The sequence below is a fragment of the Strongylocentrotus purpuratus genome, unplaced genomic scaffold, assembly GCF_000002235.5.
Source record: "Strongylocentrotus purpuratus isolate Spur 01 unplaced genomic scaffold, Spur_5.0 spur5_scaffold_15, whole genome shotgun sequence".
Lineage (NCBI taxonomy): Eukaryota > Metazoa > Echinodermata > Echinoidea > Camarodonta > Strongylocentrotidae > Strongylocentrotus > Strongylocentrotus purpuratus.
In genome coordinates, this window is record NW_022145600.1 from 18,927,696 (window position 1) to 18,948,587 (window position 20,892).

Below are 20,892 nucleotides of genomic sequence, written 5' to 3' on the forward strand. Positions count from 1 at the left end.
CGTTGTGGAATCGATCAGAAAAGGTTCATCATCTAGCATATAAGTATTGGTGTGTACTGCAAGGTTCTGGAATCATCAAACTGATAAGAAATTTGGCCAAGTCTTGGTAAAGTTACAAGCAGTGTACACAGAAAGATGTATATGGGACTACGCGACACCGGTCCGGATAGATATAATCATTTACCAAATATATCAATTAGTAGGCGGTTTCCCAGCAAAATTTGTATTATCACGTATTAATCAAAACATATTCTTTCACATGATTGGTAATAATTTGAGCTTCCATTTCATTTTTGAGAGGTGGCGTTTCCAAAAACTAGTCTATACCTTTAAGTCATAGGTAGTTTCAGCAGAACATCATCCCGGAACGAAATATACTTATGTTTTATACTCTCTACAGACCCTGACAGAATGAGCAAACTCAAATCTTCTTTTTACAAACATTCTATCCTATACCGCTTCTGTTGGGTACTGCGAACGGGGCAGAACGAAAGTTTCCTCAGTCTTTAAATTTGTCTGAAAAAGAAAAACCAGTATCAAAAGTTATGAATAATTCATAATAGCCTAATACTACTATACTACTACTGGTGATAATAGAAATTGAGAAAGTAAGGGAGAAGAGAAGGAGGGATGAAGCTATGGTCTAAGGTAAAATCTGGCTTATTCCGATCCCATCGTACCATGATTAATTACATTCAAATATCCAATTACATCGAATTCATAATTTACATGTCACTTTATTAAACAGTGATAGAAAAGTCATTCAGTTTGACATAGGAAAAGGGAAAACATTTCACGAAATAGATCTTTATCTTCTCTTTTGTTTTTGTCATTCTATTTTCCCAAACACTGTCAAAAATTACCTCTGGATCCCTGTAGAATAAAGTCAGCATCAGTGACCCGCTTTGTTTGCTCTGATTGGGGCCTTGCTTATTTTCCTTTGGCTGGTCTCGTTCGGTGGCGAAACGAGTAAGCTCTCCTTCAGAATCCAAACTACAATCAATCCTAATAAGAATAGAAATAGAAGAAAGGAAAATAAGGACAGAAAGGATTATGTTCTATAAGTTACACAAAGTATAAATCGAATCTTATACGATATCGACATCGTTGCTTAAATACTTTCTGAGTAACATGACTGAGGACGGACATTTTCTTAAGTGAAAGTTTTAAACAGACGAAAAATACATTTTACCTCGCTTACGTCAAAATGTAATGGAAATGGAAATCCTGATAATGAACTCGTTTTGATTAGGTTCAAACCATTTATGATTACGTCCATTCATAATGTAGGCATATACTGTAGTAAATCAACCAAAGCTAAAGGGATATGTACGCATAATCTTAAAATTTGATTATATTTGAAAATCCTATTTTACATATATGAGAAAATATCAATCCAATAAGATATAAAATTCTGTACAAATATGGGTATTGACTGTGAATACCCTATTATAAACTCACCTCAAAAGCATAATAGACGTAAATTCTCTGATGGCTGTGATGATTTCTATCAAGTCTGACTCTTTAAACACACAGTAGTTAAAACTAATGATTTCGAGTTGTCGCATCATGCCACCCGTCTTCAACATTCGGATAAAGTTTTCAACAGTGTCACGTGACACAGACTTGCTGTCTTCCCTTCTCGGGTCAAAGAAGGTCATATTGAGAACTTCCAATTGGACACCATTCTTCACCACTCCGTCAATGATGGCCGAAATGACCTTATCGTAGTAGGTATCCTCTGCTATCTCACTGTCATAATTGTTCATGGCAACTACGTAAAGTTCTGAAATATTTGGTAACCGGGAAAGCAGTAAAGGAAATATTTCCACATGAGATTCGAGTTTTGTCTGAAAGGTCTGCACGGATCGGAGGGGCTCTAGATGTAACGCAGGAAATGTCTCAGGAACATACATTCGTAAATGACGCAGCTCACGGAGATTATGGAGGGCATTCAAAAAGTAGCCAAAGAACTTATGTGCGCCTTTGGCGTCCACCTGTGGATATCCAAGTATCTAAATGATATTGAAAAGTGAACAATAGAGCATGTTGATACGGAGGTATCGGACTCAATTCGTTGACAAGTAATGTTCGCCAAGAAGCTTAGTTCCTAACATAGACAATATATGGTCAGTTTTCGTTGTTGTAATTTGCCGGAACATGCTCTAAAAAGGGAATTTTCACGACAATTAGACTCGTATGAATGGGGAGGTGTCGACCCAACCCTATTATTATCGATCGATATCCCTGAATATGGATGCCTATTCTAAGAGAGCTTATATCATGTATAATTTATTTCCATATGCGGTTCGCTTCTGGAAAGGAGTTTCGAAGACGAGGGCAAAAATGATGCCTCTGGTTAGGAAGTAGCGTGTTTAGGGCAAATACGTTAAACAAAATGTATGACAGTGTTTAATGACCACTTTTCCTAGAATAGAGAAATGCATGCCATAGTAAATAACTGTCTCTAAAACATAAAATTCAATTCAATAAAAGAATATAAAGACACAAACACTAACAAACAATTACCATGATGTGGCAGGAAATAAAATAATATACCAGTATTTTAGGCTGAACCCTTTACACAAGAAGCAAACACAATACATTATACTGACATTGAAATTCAAAGTTGAAGAGTACGACATAAAAATTTGTTAAACGTGGTATGCGTTCTTTAAATGTAAGCCTACTTACATCAGAGTTTAAAAGAAGCTTTTGTAAATTTGGCAGGTTGATCAAGACGAAGGGGAGGTTAATGGAAGATGACATTGTTTCCAAAATCTGGACCGATCGAAGTGGCTCTAAGTCACACATGATATGGCACGTCGGTATTGGAAGAAAAAGCTCGTTGAGGTCTGGTGAGGTATGGAGGTTTTTCCACAGCTCACAGAAGGCTTCAGCGTTGTTGTCCAGTTCAACAAGTTCCTGTGAAACAAACCAACAACAAACAAGTAACAGGGACTAGGTTGACAGATAAGTTTTGAACTTATTGTTATACACGTAAAATTTGACCCGAGTCCACTTGGTCCAAGGAATAATAAGCCCTAAATCTAACCCTCAATAGGCCTTCGTATATCACCAGATTCAAAATGATAATATCAATAGTATTAAAAGTAGTAATAGTGATAGTATTAAGAACAATAATGATAACGATAATGATAATGGTGTTGATGATGATAATAATAAACAAAAATACATACTATTACTAATATTATGACTTCTATTACTACTACTGCTACTACTACTACCACTACTACTACTACTACTACTACTACAACTAATGATAATAATAATAACAATAATAATAATAATAATAATAGTAATAATAATAATAAAAATAAAAATAAGAAGAACAATGATAATACTGACTCAACAAATAACAATGAAGAAAATAATGATAATGATTATTATGATAATAATAATGATAATAATACTAATACATTTTGTTGTATTTGTTATTATTTTTATTATTATTATTATTATTATTATTATTATTATTATTATTATTATCATCAGTGGTAATGATACTAATAATCAGGTACATTAATGAATACATCTTTTTAAAAAGTATACAGGGTTTATGTAACGCTTACAACATGAATGATAAGCAATATAAAGTATAGAGACAACAGGGATCTACACTGTTGGTCATAATGGTGGAATAATTATTTTTACCCCAATTCATTGAATGATTTTGACAATGATTTATTCCTAATAGATCTAGATAAATAGTATACATTCTCAGATTTTATTGAATCACAATTTGGGAGTGTTTGTTTTTGCGTGACTGCTAAAGCATTTGTGTGCTACTATGCTAATCAACTAGGGGACCTACGTCCTTAAGTCATAACTGACAATAACGGGGATTAGTGCGTCATAAAAGGGCACTAATATAGCACATCGACACGGTTTTGATCCTGGGGGCTCACAGTAACGAGGCCATTGCTTAGCCAATAATAATAATAATAATAATAGTGAACATTTATAATGCGCCATGTCTGTCAAAAATGACACTCCTGGCGCAGTTGTGTGGAAGTTGTATAATTGTCGGCAAGTAATTCAAGAAAGAAAGTAAAATACATATCAGTTACAGTATAGTATTAATGACTGCTTTGAGAGAAATAGTTGTTTTTATACGCTCTCGGGAAGGTTACAATTGGGCTATTGCCCCGAGGCGTGCCGAGGGCAATAGCCCAATTGTAACCTTCCCGAGAGCGTATAAAAACAACTATTTCTCGAATATTAAAGCAGTCATTAATACTTTTATATGCCGAAAACAAAAGAGTCAACTAATGACACCACCTTGGCCTTTCTCTAGTTTATCTGCACGGTTGTTTTTTTTATGAGTGTATCTTTGAGAGTAGACTAGATCTAGATTCTAGTCTAAGCAAGATATTTTTACAATTTTGGGGGTGGGCCGGCCCTGTGGGGAATAGAGAGAAGAACCTGCGCTTTCATATGACACCTCACTTATTGAGTATCACCTTCAGGATCACAACAGATAAAGGTTTGAATCTTGAATTGAAAAAAAAACTTGACTTTGTTTGCATGGTCGCGCAATGCACGTACACCGCATAGAGACTGCATTGCGTGTAATCTCTATGGGAAGAATATAGCACACAACATCGGGTGCGCGATCAGACACCCTGACAACAAGATCTATTTTCGTCTACGTCTATGCTGGTACTCCATTTTCAGCAACTAAACGAACATGTTTATGGATAATTTCACGTACCTTTTTTGTTGTTCTTAGTTATTGTTAGTTATTGTTAGTTAAGACTTAATGACGTAAGTCCTCTAGTTGATTAGCATTGTATCACTCACGTGCTTTAGCAGTCACGCAAAACAAACACTCCCCAATTGTCATTCAATAACATCTGAGAATGTATACTATTATCTAGATCTATTAGGAATAAATCATTGTCAAAATGATTCAATAAATTGGGATAAAAATAATTATTCCACCATTATGACCAACAGTGTATGATGCTATGAAAGATCCAAGATATTTTGATGCAAGTTTTAACAACAATAGGAAGCAAAAAGATTATTATATGTTCAGCCCCATTCCATCCCTCCTACCCCCACTAACATAATTCATTGTGAGCAGAGCTATTTAAACCGTGACTTACTATATCTTGAATAATCAGCTCCCTAACCCTTGGTAGGAAGGTTAAAACATGTGCGAGGCTGCTCATTGATATCACGTGGTAAGTCTCAAAAACACGGATCGACGTGAGGTGCTTCAGATTAAACCCGATGTCGGCAGGGATGGGGAGAAATAGGCTACTGAGAAAGGGTGAAGTATTCATGGCGTTCCATAGTCTCACAAATAAGTCCGCAGAATCGTTCGCATCATAGATGCCAATGGATGTGATCTACAACGCATAACAATCGTAACAGTGAAAATTGTATTCATAAGTTTCCTTGAGCGCGTTGAGTAAAATGGAAACCAGACCGGATTTTCCTAATGGTTGGAATTTGTTTTCAAAGAATTTCTATGTACTACTGGAAACAATAAGTTGCCGAATGTGCAGAAATACAGTGTCATTTCTTGAACAAAAAAGGGCAGTTGTTATCTAAGTTAAAGTTTCATTGTGTCTTCTGAATAGAACACTTCCAATCCCCCCCCCCCAAGAAAAAACGATTATTATTCTTCCAGGTATAAATATAGCAATATAATATATAGCAATGCCAAACACGACATTATTCGTAGAAATATAATTTTCTATTATTTTGTTTATAAAAGATATAACAGTTCTTATGAGAGCGTTCAAATATTGATACTACCGCATACTAATCATAGGGGTATTGAATAGTTTCCTCAGACATTATAATATTTGATGATGTTTTTATAAGAGTAAGGAGTATTTATTTCATTCACTTTAGAAGGGTGGACAATGCCGGCCATGCTAGACTATGACAAACTATTGATTCGCACCCATTCTTTTCTGTCCCTTCACTCTTCCCCTGCTCCCCTATCTCTCTCTCACTTTATCTCCTCGTCTTATACCTTCTTTCCCTCTCCTCCCATTCCCCCCTCTACTTGCGTATATATCCTTCCCCTATTCTCCTTCTCTATGCTATTACCATTTCCTTAACAGATCCTGATAGTTTCTCGAATCCAGCCACTGTTGATGCTGTAACTTGTCGCAGTCCAAGATGTCCGTCTTTAAAAACACGTGTCAAATGCATTTCAGAATCCTCTGCACAAGTTCCTGCCTCGCCGATGAAATTTAAGATGACGGGATGGTATAGTTCAGCCCTGTTGGAGATACTAAACCTGGAAGCTTGTTCAATGCTGAGAGATGCCAAAATCTTTCGGCAAGCCAAAACCGATGTCCCTGATGCAAATTGAAAGATCTCTTTTAGGTTATAGATTATCTTTGAAATGCCAGTGGTGCTGATTCTTCCTTCATCGATGCCAAGTGCCAGATATCTTCCTGCTGAATATTCCTGCGCTAACTTGTGGAAGAATTCAATGTGGATGAGGGTGTCACTATCCGTCTTCATGTTCTTTGTTAACAGACCAAGCGAGTAGCTGATGTTTAATATATCATCATGAACTTCACTAAAATCGTCTTCACTTAACACCAATGGACTCAGATCATTCTTGTTGCTCAATTTTCTTAAGGCAACTTTCCCGACTGAAACAACTGTGTCGTTGAGCAGGTCTCGCTTAATCTCTCGCTTATACTTAGCATTCATGTGTGTCCTCAAAAACTCCATGATATCATGAAATAATTTTGTTCGGGTGAAGTTTCCATGAATATAGCCATCATTCCACAAATAACACACCATAGTGCAAAAAAGGGGCGTGGCGATCATTTCGTTAATAACAATGTCTTCTCTCAAATATTTCTTCAGTTCTGTTCCTTTTGTTTCATTAGAAAAAAAGAATTTGTCGATGAAATCTGTGGCATGCTGTTGAGAATATCCTTCTATTAACATCTTGGAGTATTTTACATTTCTCGAATTGAAGTCTTCTTCCCTTACGGGGCGAGACGTTACCAAGACCCGACATCGCCTACATCTCTCCTGACACAATATATCAATGACGCTACCTACGTTTTTCCCGCAATGAAGCTCTCCACTGAATTCATCATAACCGTCGAACAGCATGACAATATCCTTCTCATGGGAATCGATATATTCTTCGAGCTGTTTTTGATACTTTTTGTATTTCTTCCCCAGCAACGGAACAATGGCTTCGGTTATTACTGTCTTGGCATTCAGGTTTCTCATCTTGAAGACAAAGAGCAACTTCACATTCTTTAAAGGGGAGTCTTCTTTTTTATTGGCCCAATCATAAGTTAATTTCGCTACAGCTGTAGTTTTTCCCCGGCCAGCCTCCCCAAACAACACAATTCTTTTTGGCAACGATCCACGAACTTCAGTCTGGAATATATCGTTGACTGATCCATTTAAGGTTGATATCTGTAAGGGTTTGTCCGGAATATTATTATTGTCTTCCTTGTAGATGCTGACGGTCGTGTAGAGCTTCTCTAGGTCCATGTCATGTTTTGGATCCCACGGCTTAGTGTGAATGTTAAAGAGATGATTTTCGTAGTGTTCCCGTAATGTGTCTTGGCACTCTTCAAGGCTGAAGTTTTCTGCAATGTATTCTGGAATAAATACACACAAACTAATGATAAATATTTCATTTTTAATTGCAACGTCATTGCTATTGTCCTAAGAGCATTTAAAAAAAACGTGTACATGTAACAGTCATACTTTTTAATGGTCGTAGAAATGAAGTAAGTTGTTTTCAACATAATTGTATTCTCTTCAAGAGTTCTTAGCGGTTAGTATGTCTCTATACCAAATAAATTCTTCAGAATCGTTGAAATAAGGGGAGTAATTAGTGTTTTTACTATTTTTAATGTCACGCTACAGGGAATAAACCCTGCATATAGGACTACCTGTTCCGCAGTTGCTGCCTCCATAACCATTTCTGCATGTACAGGAGTACGCCCCGTGATGCTCATGACAAGTGCCTCCATTTTGACAGGGTGACGATGCACATTTCACCAGTTCTGTGAGAAGAAAAAGAAAAGCACGCGAACAAAAAAATATAGCAAAATATTCTTGATTTGGCCAAATTTCTTAACTGAAGGACGTCATTGAACCCGATAGTTGCGCTAGCCTTCTCACAGTGTCTCCGTAATGTGTCTTGACACTCTTTTAAGGTTTAAGGTTTTTGCTATGAATTCTGGAATAAGTATACACAAATAGTCATAAATATTTCATTTTTAAATGCAACTGCATCGGTTTTGTCCAAAGTGTATTTAATTTCTTTCTCAACACGAAACAGTCATATTAATTTGATGTTAATGGTCGTAGAAATGTATTAAGTTATCTTTAACATAACCTCATTCTTTTCATTAGTTCTTACCAGCTGGCATGTCTTTATAGTCTATAATTGTCTTCAGGATGGTTAAAAGGAGGGAAGAGCACGACGGGAATGTAGCATTATTTAGGGTATTTTAAAATATCCCGATGGTATATATATACTAGAGGGAATGAACATAGGCCCACCTGTCACACAGTTGCTGCCTCCATAGCCAGTTCTGCATGTACATGAGTACGCCCCGTGATGCTCAAGACAAGTGCCTCCATTTTGACAGGGTGACGATGCACATTTTCCCGGTTCTGTGAGAAGAAAAACACGCAACATATATGTAGCAAAATATTGCTGAATAGTTCGAATATCTAAACTGACAGACGATTATTAAACCAGTTCTACAACTACAGATGTCCTCGTCGAGCTCATGACAAGTGCCTCCGTTTCGACACGGTGACGATGCACATTTTCGCGGTTCTGTGAGAAAAAAAGAAAAACATGAGAAGAAAAAGAAAAACACGCGAACAAAAAATTTAAACCATAAAGTTGCACTGGCAATGCAGCGAAGCTTTACAGCGCACACTCTCCACTCCACTCGGACGAATTGGGAGCATTTCAGTCATTTCAGTCGCTAGACCAACGCAGGTAGAGTTACACACGTGATCCAATCACAGTGGACTAGTGGGTACCCATTTAACACCTCGGTGGAGAGGAGCATAGATAATTTTTTCCAAGGACGTATGTCTTTTATCGGGCATCGAGCCCATGACAAGACTAAGGCACCTTGATCAATCGCAGAAAGAGGAACTGTAGAGTTATACTGATATCAACTTACCATGGAGTATAATATAACAAGCTACCGCAATAGCCAAGAGAGCTACAACCGAGCTCAGACCTGCAATATAAAAGAAAGAAGTATACATGAATAAATCACATTATACTCAGTAAAAGGAAAACAAATCTAGAAAATTTAGCTTATACAAATATAGATGTGCTGTCAAAATCTTTCTTTGGTGTTATTGAGAGAAGCCGGTTTTTTTTTGTTTTTTTTTTTTTTGGTGGGAGAAGGCAGGTGTTGACAAGTACTTGGAATAAGTGGTATCACCACTTAGGACTAGTTACATTGCACTTTTTTATTTTCATTTTTCAAATTTGCATTCATTTATTTATTCACTTATTTATTTATTTATCTATTTTCAATGATATTGAACACATGTAATTATAGAAAATAAATTTCGGAAGAAAATTTCACCTGCTACATATTTCCAAAATGATTTGTTCCGGGCACTCACACCAGCATTTAAGGGGCGACTTTGAGGCCCAGTGTGCCCCTGTCCCTCTGCAGGTCCAGGCTCTTGTCTACGTCCAGACTGGTTCAGCGCATTATGTTTTTCGATAGCTGCGTATCAAGAATAATTAACATGAGTATCCATTATAAATATGCCTAATTTATCATACATTGATGAATGGCTACAAACCATGAGAGGTAGCTGTATACTGAAATTTATATTCATAAAACATCGAAACAACAATTTGATATGCAAAATTATTTCCATCATCATTTTTATCGCCATCGTCGTAATTATCATCGCCACCGTCAAAGATATATTTAAAATATCATTAGCATTTGCATTACAATTTATTGATATCATACAAATTTCAAAATTATATACAAAGTTGAGCTATAATATTGTAATTTGATTAGAGCATTATATTAATTACCATAAACATTTTAATATAATTTTCAATCACCTCACTACCGAACTGTCATGAAAATGTGTATTGTGTTGATGGCGGAAAAAGTGGTGACTAAAAATTTTCGCCATTACTGGATGACCAAAATTATAAGAGAGAGAGAGAAAGTTTCAGACGCACCTTTTTCAAGAAAGTTGACAAGGAGCATCTTCTTTTTATCTTTGAATATATAGATGAGATATTGAGCAGCTTCCTCCCCCCGACCGTGAGTGGCGACAAACTTGTTTAGAAGATGCTCGTATTTCCCCTGCGGATGCTGTTTGTGAATTGCCAGCTCTGCCGCTACGCTGCCGCTGGCGGAATTGAAGCCCAGGTCGACGGCAAAATGGCTGATTGGATAAAGTGGTATATCAATTTGCTCGGAAAGGGCAATCACAAGGTCATCACTCAGAACTACCTCCTCCATACTAGCTGAACGAGAAAAAAAATGATAAGGAAATATTTGAAAGTTATTACATGTATACATGTAATATATCAATATCACTATACATCTTTTGAAGATGAAAAGAATTCTAAAAAATATTGTTTTGGGGACCCGTCCCCCTAGATGAGTCTGAGTTTTTGTTGTTATTTGGCATTACATAAGGGAGAAGGTTTATTGTCATTTGGTCCCACAACCAGTTCTTCAAGGGGAGAGTAGATAGTCATTTCTGAAAAGGAAATAATGGGATGCACGGGATATGAGCGATTAAGAGGAGCAGTGAAATTAGAGATTGGGACTGAGGTATTCAAAATTATGACAGGTATACGAGAGATACACATAAAATTAGAGGGGGAGATAGAAAGACGAGATTCGAAAGAGAGCAGATGACAGAAAGAGAGAGACAGACAGACAGAGATCATTATGAGATACCATGCACAACTATTACAGAAATGAGTGCATGTATTTTAATTGTGTGGTTTCAACATTCAAATTACATTTATATGAAATAAATAAAAGAAAATATGCCTGTGGTTCCTTTTCCATAGCTGTATTATTGTGTAAATATATAGCTTTGAGCAAAAACACAGTTAGGGAATGTCAAAGGGCCAGAAGGGGATTTCCCCCATCTCATATAGTCTTTCGTCAAGATCCAGCGTTCCTAAAGGTTGCACTAAAATCATTGAAACTATTCTTCTTTGTTCGTTCTCATGTTATCTCTCTACCCCCCTCTCTAGTCTCAACAGCACTTTCTCCCACACTCGTACCCTCAACGCGTTTTCAGTATACAGGCCCTTCTACATTGTGTATATACGATAGCTTTGCTGTAAGCATTTTGAGTGCATAGTATTAAAAAAGTTAACGTCTTCTTCCTCGGTCCCTTTGCTCCCTCGAACAATATGGGCACAATATAACAACCTGTAAACCACAGTACTGTATTGTTAGTATTGTGATTCATTATGAATGCAATACCCAGGAAGAGGCTTGATTGTGTGAAATACAAATTTCAGTAGAGCCTACCCTATACTACAAAAAGTACTGTAACAGCAACAACAACAACAGCAATGAAAATGTCAATAATTTACAATAGTGCCTCACTGAGGGTCGGGTGGTCAAAAGGAATGAGGAAGTATCTCATCAGAAAATCTGTAAAAAGTCCCCCCCCCCCTCCCCTCAGAAATTTAGAAATCGCCCAAAAGTCCCGGCCCCCCCCCCACTCAGTGTTATTTAGGGTACGCATATGCGTGTTCCAACCGACCCCCCCCCCCTTTTCAGCAGAAGTCCGGTGTGTAAAGTCAATACGGCTCGACCTTTTTCTTTTGTATACGAGCCTTTTTCCGCACCCCCCCCCCCCTTTTCAGCAAAAGTCCGGTGTGTAAAGTCAATACGGCTCGACCTTTTTCTTTTGTTACGAAAAGGACATTTTGGCAACACGCATGCGGTCATTTTGAAACCTGAGTGGGGGGGCCGGGCCAAAAGTATCTAAATTAACGATTCATAATGCTGACTAAACCTATTAAGAGGATGGAGAAAGGAACTTAAATTGGTCTGCTTGGTAATATTTTTCTTCCCAACTACAGAATACAAACTTCCTTGCTCGGTCGCAACGCTCCCTCTCAAAAATAAGTGCTATTTATCAAAGTGCGTTGGTAGTATGCAAAGTTTGATCTTCCCCTTTTAGTCGGCATGTTCCCTTTTATTTTGTGTTCCTTGGTTCTTTACACCCCCACCCAAAAGAAAATAGCTAGCATTGCTTGTAATTGTAGCACATTGGAGCTCCCAGCTAAAGACACCCCCCCCCCCCCCATCCACCCCTTTACCACTACCATCAATGCCCTTTAAAAAGGCCACCTCTCCCCCACAGCCCGGCCCACTCGTTTCACACTCGTTTCTTCTCTTTTACTTTTATAACTCATTTCCGTGTTTAAAATCCCACATTTTTCATACTCTATCAAAGCGATACACAATACAATCTCACCCGAGCTAGACGCCAGCTGTTTTTCTAACCTTTGTAATGTCAATTCCAAAAGAACGTTGACAACGTAGAGACTCCTTTGATAATGGAAACTCTGTCGGAAGATGATTAATTCATCAATATCCACTCCTAATTTGTGCTTCAGACGCAATCAAAATGGCGCCGAGTTGCATATCGTTCAACTTCAAACTACTGCGAGTTTGGCAGTGATATGCACGTTCAGTTCCAAATACAACTCACATTATGCACGCACAAAGTGCAAAGGAATGCCAAGCGAGAAGAAAAGAATATGACAATTGATAGGCACCGTTGCACTTTGTAAATAAAATGGCGTGAATGTGAATAACAACAGGCTTCCATTGCGTCCCTGTTTCATAAAAAGGCTTGTCAGTGACAAAGTAGAATATCTGATAATAGTATATGCTACGGAAATCCCTGCCTTTGTCAATTGGCTGTGAAAATTTTTGATACAGCATTATGGCACTTGTAATTGATAACAAGTCCAAAGAAAATAGGGCCCAGAAGAATTAGTCTTAGGGTGTGAATGATCTTGCTTTTAAATGACCTTGTTTAACAAATTGTATGCATACTTTTTTAAACAGAATTTTCTCTTGACGACTGCAAAGCTCGCTAGAGAGTTGCATGACATGAATCGTAAGATCATTACACACACCGAGAAAGAATGACGTGGAAGCACTATACCTACATCCAGATTCACGTATAGATAGAAACAATGACTGAGATGATCTTAAATAGCTAGAATGTGGCGGTTTCAATGTCTCAAAATGTAGTTTGTCCTGCTTTGTGTTTACACTTTGTAGGTTTTTTCCCCTGTGCGTCTTTCGAGTGTCCTTGATGCTGGTGCCCCCTCCCTTTTACAGATGCTCCACAACCCCTCAAAGACATTGATTTCACCTGTGTTTCGATATAACTGGTTTTCTTTATAGAAAATGAATCGACCTACAGTATGTTTGTCAAAATAATGAAATTGATATAATCAGAAACACATGAACACTCTTTTCAAATAAACTTCATGTGACTTTCAAAGAAAAATAAAAAAAAAAACAGTTTTTTAAAACCGTTCTGCTATTTTTAAGATTCTCCTTTCAGAGGGCAATCTACACTAGCTTTTTGGAACCGTACACGGCGTGAAAATATTTAAGTTGCACTTCCATATCCATCAAAAACCACCGTCAAATGAGCTCCATAATGCTTTAGGGTGTATGAAATATATGACCGAACAAATTCAGCATAGGTTGACATTTGTGGCCAAACAACTGATTGCAGTAGACGACCACCATCTTAAACAAAGAGACCATTTCTGGCAGGTTGGATTGCTTGGTGAACGAATTCAGCAGAAGACCCAGAGAACTCTTTGTTGGCTTCCGCATCACCCCACCTTTGAAAGGGAAAGTGCCTGGTGCAAAGAACGATTCCATCTCAGTGTTGTTTTTCAGGACACATGCGCTTCTGTTGAACAATAGCGTTGGGTCGACTTTATATGTGCTTTGTCCCCTGATTTTCACTCTCTTACTCTTGGCACCAATGGTCTTCACCTTGTCCTTACGGTGTACGTAGCTTGATATCTGTAAACTTCCTACCATGCATTCGTTTCGGATTCCGCTACTAGGCCGATTTGTACAGGTTAATCACAATTAACAGATGAACCAGAGACGATGCCAGTTGACAAGGAGACCAAGCAATTAATTAGTTTCATATCCAGCAAATGGTGATGTGCCTGCAGCCATCCAACAAAGATACATCTATCTTCATTGTCTCTTGACCTGGTACTTTGCTGTGTGTCTTTATGCTGCTCTGATGTACCGGTGTAGGAACACAGCGAGGAAGTGCATGAACCCACTTAGCCAATGTACTGTCTGTGATTCCACGTCAACGAGTCATTTCTCTAAATATTTTCAGCTGCCGCATCAGGAACTTTTCAATAGTTTGATCAGAGAAGTTTCCACCACAGAATGAATCAACACGGCGGATGGTGAAGTATCCCTTTTCTGCGAATTGTGTATATTCATTTCCTGGCATGGTTTGCTCTAGAGCTTCCATCTGTTGTAAATAAAACCTGGCAGATTTGACATAGGGAAGATGTCCTGCAGCATGGAAATGTTGTATCATTTCCCTCACACAGCTGAGATGGAGCTTCCAGTCTCCTGTCCTTTCAGCTGGAATGAAACATTGCAGAAGAGACACATAATTGTCGGATATACTGCAACCAAAGTTTCCCTATCCTACTTTGTCCTGCTGCCCGGTCAATGAGTTGTGAATTGATCTGACTTTAACTGTTTGACACACTCCTTCTCAGGTACATCAGTCACCTTCGTGTCCTGGTTGAGGAGTGCACCATACAGATTTGCTAAGTGGTCCTTATCTATGCTGTCTAAGATGCCAGGTTTACCCATCAACATACAAATGAGGGCAACTGAAGTAAGAATGTGAGCACGAAGAGAAGGGGAAAATGCATGACCAGATTGCGTATGACAGACCCTTTGGCGTACACTGTCTCCCATAGCTCTGCAAGCACACTTCCGCCCATGACGTGGCCTATATGCTGCCGAGATAAGACATGAGGAGGTGAAATCCACTAAGACGGTCGATTACTTTTCCTAGGTCTTGAGAAGGAGCTACAATCTCTGCTGCCTTGATGTACGAGAGCTGGTCAAATGTTACTGCATATATTCTTAAGTTATGTTTTTCACATTGTGAATGTGCAAAGTATAGTGCCGTGTAGATGGTACTCGGATTGGAGGGGTCTAAATATATGAAGGGCAGATTTTCAATTCTCGTACTGGTCATTCTGCATTGCCACTTTCATGACACCACTCCATGAAGGACAAAGCTCATGTTGCTCAAGATGTTGATCTGTTCATGTGAGCCACACTTCCGGTGTTTATACACAGCTATTCCAACAATATTGGCAACAGAAATGACCTGGTCTACTAGCAGAGATGATATGGCATGTGCTATTGAGGTGCATTTCCTGTTTGAAACCGTGTGACTTTTGCCTTTGCGACATTGGTACTAATGTGTCTCCATTTTTAGTTCCATCTAACCCGGGCATCTGACGTTGAATAGTCTTCACGGTTGCACATTGTCAGTCTGATGTCGTTAAGGATGATGGAAGCAGCCATATGTGTGCATGTGTGTGTGGGTTGGTGTGTATACTTTATGTATAAGGTAACGCCTATATATGCAAAACGTAATATTTGGGTAACACGGCTCTTGGTATTATAATGAGCTTTATTGCAAGGTACTTTCCATAAACCTTGCTGGTCTGTTGGGGATTGTTCTCTTTCACGATATTCAAGTACTTTGTGGTAACGCCTATTTATGCAAAACATAATATCTGGGTAACACGGCTCTTGGTATTACAATGAGCTTTATTGCAAGGTACTTTCCATAAACTCTTTTGAACGTCCGCTTTCTTTCACGATGTATATTGCAACGCCTTTATACAATGCCATAGTATCTGGGTAACGACGGCTTTTTTTTATATTACAATGAGCTTTATTTCGATAACGCATTCTATGTAAATTCACATATCTTAGTAAATGACTGATACATATTTAAAACTTTTTCTGTAAAGTGAAAACAATTCGAGTATCTGGATAATGGTCCGATATGTTCACCCAGCCAAAACTATTTTTTTTTAAAGCCAGGTGGTGGTGTGATGTTTTGAGAGGGAGGAACGTGTTGGGATCCGGTATGCATGCTTGCCTATCATTATGTCGGGCTGACGTTTGGTGTTCTTTCGAGTTGTCGGGAACGCCCTTTAGGAGTTTTTTTTTTTACGGAGTGCATACAAAACGATCAGGTGTGTGAGCCTATTCATTCATGGGTGAGGCTTATTATGCAAATTATAGAACTTGGTAAATGATAGCATGATGGGTTCGGTTTGCACGAACAGTTTATTAGGTTGCCGAACTGGTGTCGTTTGGGGGAATTTGGTTTATTGGGATCGTGTTTTTATTTTTAATTAGAAGGTGCGTATTGTGATTAGGTACGCGGGCCGGTCAATTCACTGTAATGCATTTTAGGAAAATCATTTAACTTAGTTATGACGAGCGGGTTCCGTAATACAATTCAAGGCATTTGTTAAGGGTTAAAAGCTCTTTGTATTTTTTTTTTTTTAAATTAGATTACGGTTATATAACAATACAACGTATTTCTCATCGACTTGTGCAAGAAGAAATGTTCATTGGTTTATTCTGTCATTGGTCTAGTTAAATTGACAGGGAAAGGGGGAGGCTCTTGCTCTCGGATGTTTACGTACACCGAAGAGCAGATTTGGGTTGTTTTGTGTGGGGGTGTTGTGTGTGTAGTGAATATGCTTGTGTGTATGAATGCGTTGGGTTGTGTGGTACGGGGTGGATTCTGTTTGCATTTTTTATATAATTCGACGATAAGTATGCATGTTTGTTTGGCTGCAGATAGTTTTTTCTATACATTTGCTCACGGTGGAAATAGATTGTGTGGAAGTTTCTTTGGAGTTTATCGATGTAAGGTTTTGGATACAATTACACATAAAATAACATGGCAGTGAAATTATCTTTCATGACATTAAATGTTAGAGGAATAAGAGATAGGTTAAAAAGAGTGAATATTTTTGAATGGTGCAAAACTAAAAAGAATAGTATAATTTTCTTACAAGAAACATATAGTACAGTAGAGATAGAAGAGCGGTGGAAACAAGATTGGGGAGGGCCAATGTTTTTTAGTCATGGGTCAAACCATAGTAGAGGGGTTCTTATTTTATTTTCTAATCATTTAGATTTTGAAGAAAAAAAATTAAAGTAGATGAAGAGGGGAGATACATTATTTTTAAAGGTGAAATACAAAGGGTTAAAATGCTATTGGTTAATGTTTATTTTCCAACGAGAGATAAAGAAACTTTACAAATTGAATTTTTGAAGAAGTTAGATGAAAGTATTTTTGATCAGTGTGATCGGGACTATTTAGTTTTATTAGGAGGTGATTTCAATAGTATATTGGATGGAAAATTAGATTATGTGGGGTCAAAAACACCGATGAAATCTCGGGTTATTGATTGGATTAAGGAATTTTTAAATAAATACGATTTAGAAGATATATGGAGGAAAAAAAATCCGAATGTAAAGCAATTTACTTTTCGACAAAATTGGCCGGTGGTGCAAAGCCGTTTAGATTATTGGTTTATACCTTGTAGTGTTGAAAAATTGGTGGGTACGTGTGAGATTTTGACATCTATTACGCCAGATCATTCTGGCGTTAGGCTAGAATTTAATGATCTTGTTGATATGTTTGTTTTTGGGAAATCATATTGGAAATTTAACAGTAGTTTATGTATGGATAAAGATTTTGTTGAAGAGATGAATAAGGAAATACAGGAATTAAAAGCTGAATGGTCATTACAGATTTTGAATAAATTAGTATTTTGGGATTTTTTAAAGATGAAAATTAGAGAATTTATTATAACATACTCGCGGAAAAAGGCAAAAGCAAGGAGGGTTGAAATAGAACTGTTAGAGAAACAAATCAAGGATTTAGAAGGCGAACTGGTAGTGGGACCCACTAAATATATTGTTGATTGTATTGAGGAGAAAAGGGATAAACTAAATAAATTGTATGATTTTTCTCGACAGGGCATTAAAATAAGATCAAGAGCACCTTGGTTTGAAGATGGAGAAAACAATACGCAATATTTTGAACAGTTGTTAAAATCGAATAAAAGGAAAAGTGTAATTAGGGAGGTGTACAAAGAAAATGGGGAAACTACTAGAGATGAGGAGGAAATTTTAAAGGAAATTAAACTATTTTATAAAGATTTATATTCTTTAAGGGCTGATATAAATCAAAACGACCCTTTCTTTTTTAATGATATTTCAAAGTTAAATGAAGACAATAGGGATATCTGTGAAGGTAAATTAACTAAAGATGAATGCTTGAAAGTTTTAAAAGAAATGAAATTGAATAAAACCCCGGGAAATGATGGGTTAACAGTTGAATTTTATTATACTTTTTGGCCAGCTTTGGGTGATTTGTTAGTAGAAGTATTGAATGAAACATACGAAAGGGGGGAATTAACGGCATCTCAAAAACAAGGGGTAATTACCTTAATTGAGAAGGAAGCGAAAGATACTCTCCATATAAAAAATTATCGACCCATCACGCTTTTGAATGTAGATTATAAAATTGTATCTAAAGTTCTAGCAAAAAGAATGAAAGAGGTTTTAAATGAAATAATTCATCATGATCAAGTTGGATATATAAAAGATAGAAATATTGGGGAAGCTGTACGATTGATAGATGACATGTTATTTTATTCTATGCATTATGGGGAACAAGGGAAAGGGTTTTTGTGTGCAGTGGATTTTGAGAAAGCTTTCGACTCTGTATCTCATAGATATTTATTTCAAATATTGAAATTGTTCGGTTTTGGAGATTCATTTTGCTCTTGGGTAAAATTATTGTATAAAGGGATAAGTAGTTGTGTTATGAACGGTGGTCACTCCACGGGGTATTTTGAAATAGAAAGGGGAGTAAGGCAAGGGGATCCATTATCGCCATATTTGTTTTTGGTTGCCATCGAAATTTTGGCGCATGCAGTAAGGAGGGACAACGGTATTAAAGGGATTACATTTGGAAAATCTGAAATTAGGCAAGTGTTATATGCAGATGATATGACAATATTTTTGAAGGATATTGATTCGGTTAGAAGGTTGCAATATATTTTTGAATCATTTGAAAAAATTAGTGGTCTTAAAGTGAATAAAACAAAGACACATTTTATGTGGATGGGTGAGGATGAAAACAAACCTGATGGGCCTTTATTTGGAAATTTGGTTAAGGAAATACATATTTTAGGGGTTAGTTATTCATTAGATCGAAGATTAAAAGATGATTTGAATTATAAAGAAATTCTAAGTAAAATAAAAAAATTGCTTGTATGGTGGAAACAAAGAGATTTAACTATTATGGGTAAAATACATTTGCTAAAAACTTATGCGCTTTCAAAATTAAATTATATTTCATCTCTCGTTATTGTCCCTCATTGGGTATATAAAGAAGTTGCAAAAATTTCATTTGAATTCATATGGAGGGGGAAAGATAGAATTAAACGGGCAATAATGTATCAGGATTATGACTTTGGAGGATTAAGAATGATTAATTTTGAAATGTCCGTTAAAATACAGCGCATAATGTGGATAAAACGTCTTTTATATGGAGAGAAAAGTTTGGGATGGAAATTGTTTTTTGATCATTGCTTACAGTTTGTGGGTGGTAGATTTTATTTTTTTTATGTGATTATGATTTAAACAAGATTAAACTCGTTTTAGATATTCCACCATACTATATGGAAATGTTGCAAGCATGGCAAGAGACAAGTAATTTAAGATATTTGGAGGGTTATATTAATCCAATTATTTTTAATAATCAGAATATATGTATAAATGGAAAAAGTATATTTGATAGATACTTGTTTGAAAGAGGGATTGTTCAACTGAATCATTTGGTTGAGAAAGGTCATGTTAAGCCTGTTAAATATTTTATGAACCTCGGTATGAAAGGTAATAATTTGCTTATGATTATTGATATTTATGATGCGATACCCAGGTTATGGAAGGATGATTCAGGGTTAATAGAATTCCTCGAGGTTGATTTGATAAGCTTTAATACTTATTTCCATATTTCTAGTAAAAAAATACAGTTTGTGGATGTGGGTTCAAGAACAATCTATGATTATTTCATCAAAGCACTGCAACGAACGTATGATTTGCAGGTAAGGGATGGGCAAAATAATTATGATTTTATAGATAAAGAATTAAAAGAAATATTTGTTAGACCAAGAATTACTATACTCATTAGAAAACAACGTGAATTTCAATTTAAATTATTGCATGGAGCCATATACACTAATGAGCATCTTCATAGATTTGGTTTTGTTGGTGATAATTTATGTTCGTTTTGTAAGCAGGAAATAGAAACATACAAACATTTATTTTTATCTTGTGGGAGCGTTCAAAGGTTATGGCAGGCTTTAATACAACTTTTTGAGTTAGATGAAATTAAAGATTTAGAATGGCGAGATATATTTGTTGGGTTGGTAGGTAGTTCATATAGAATAAAAATGTGTAATACTATCATTTTCATGGTGAAGTATGTTACATTTATGTCAAGATCGGGGGGGCGAGTACTAACTTTAGAAAAGATGAAAAAAAGCATTTTTAAGTATAGGGATGAGGAAAAGAAAATAGCAATTAAAATGGGAAAGCTAGGATCACATTTCTTAAAGTGGGAGCAGCTTAAGATTAATTAAGATTTGCTTTCTTCTCCACCGTGAGCTTGTTAAAAGCGTAACTCGATTTTGCGGCCTGGATAACTTATTTAGTATATTTTCTTAAGTTG

General features: G+C 36.8%; 1 protein-coding gene across 1 annotated transcript; it reads right to left on the bottom strand.

Annotated features, from left to right (window-relative positions):
- Positions 1–274: 274 nt before the first annotated feature.
- On the bottom strand, positions 275–14,099 carry LOC105445336. Its single transcript, XM_011680763.2, has 12 exons — positions 14,030–14,099; positions 10,220–10,510; positions 9,597–9,743; positions 9,180–9,239; positions 8,539–8,652; positions 7,923–8,036; positions 6,091–7,625; positions 5,133–5,378; positions 2,695–2,925; positions 1,462–2,015; positions 864–1,005; positions 275–516 (listed from the first exon to the last, which is right to left on the bottom strand). Exons 1-12 carry the CDS (start codon positions 14,097–14,099, stop codon positions 451–453), a joined length of 3,570 nt encoding a protein of 1,189 aa, XP_011679065.2. The 3' UTR covers positions 275–450.
- Between the last annotated feature and the right edge of the window lie 6,793 nt (positions 14,100–20,892).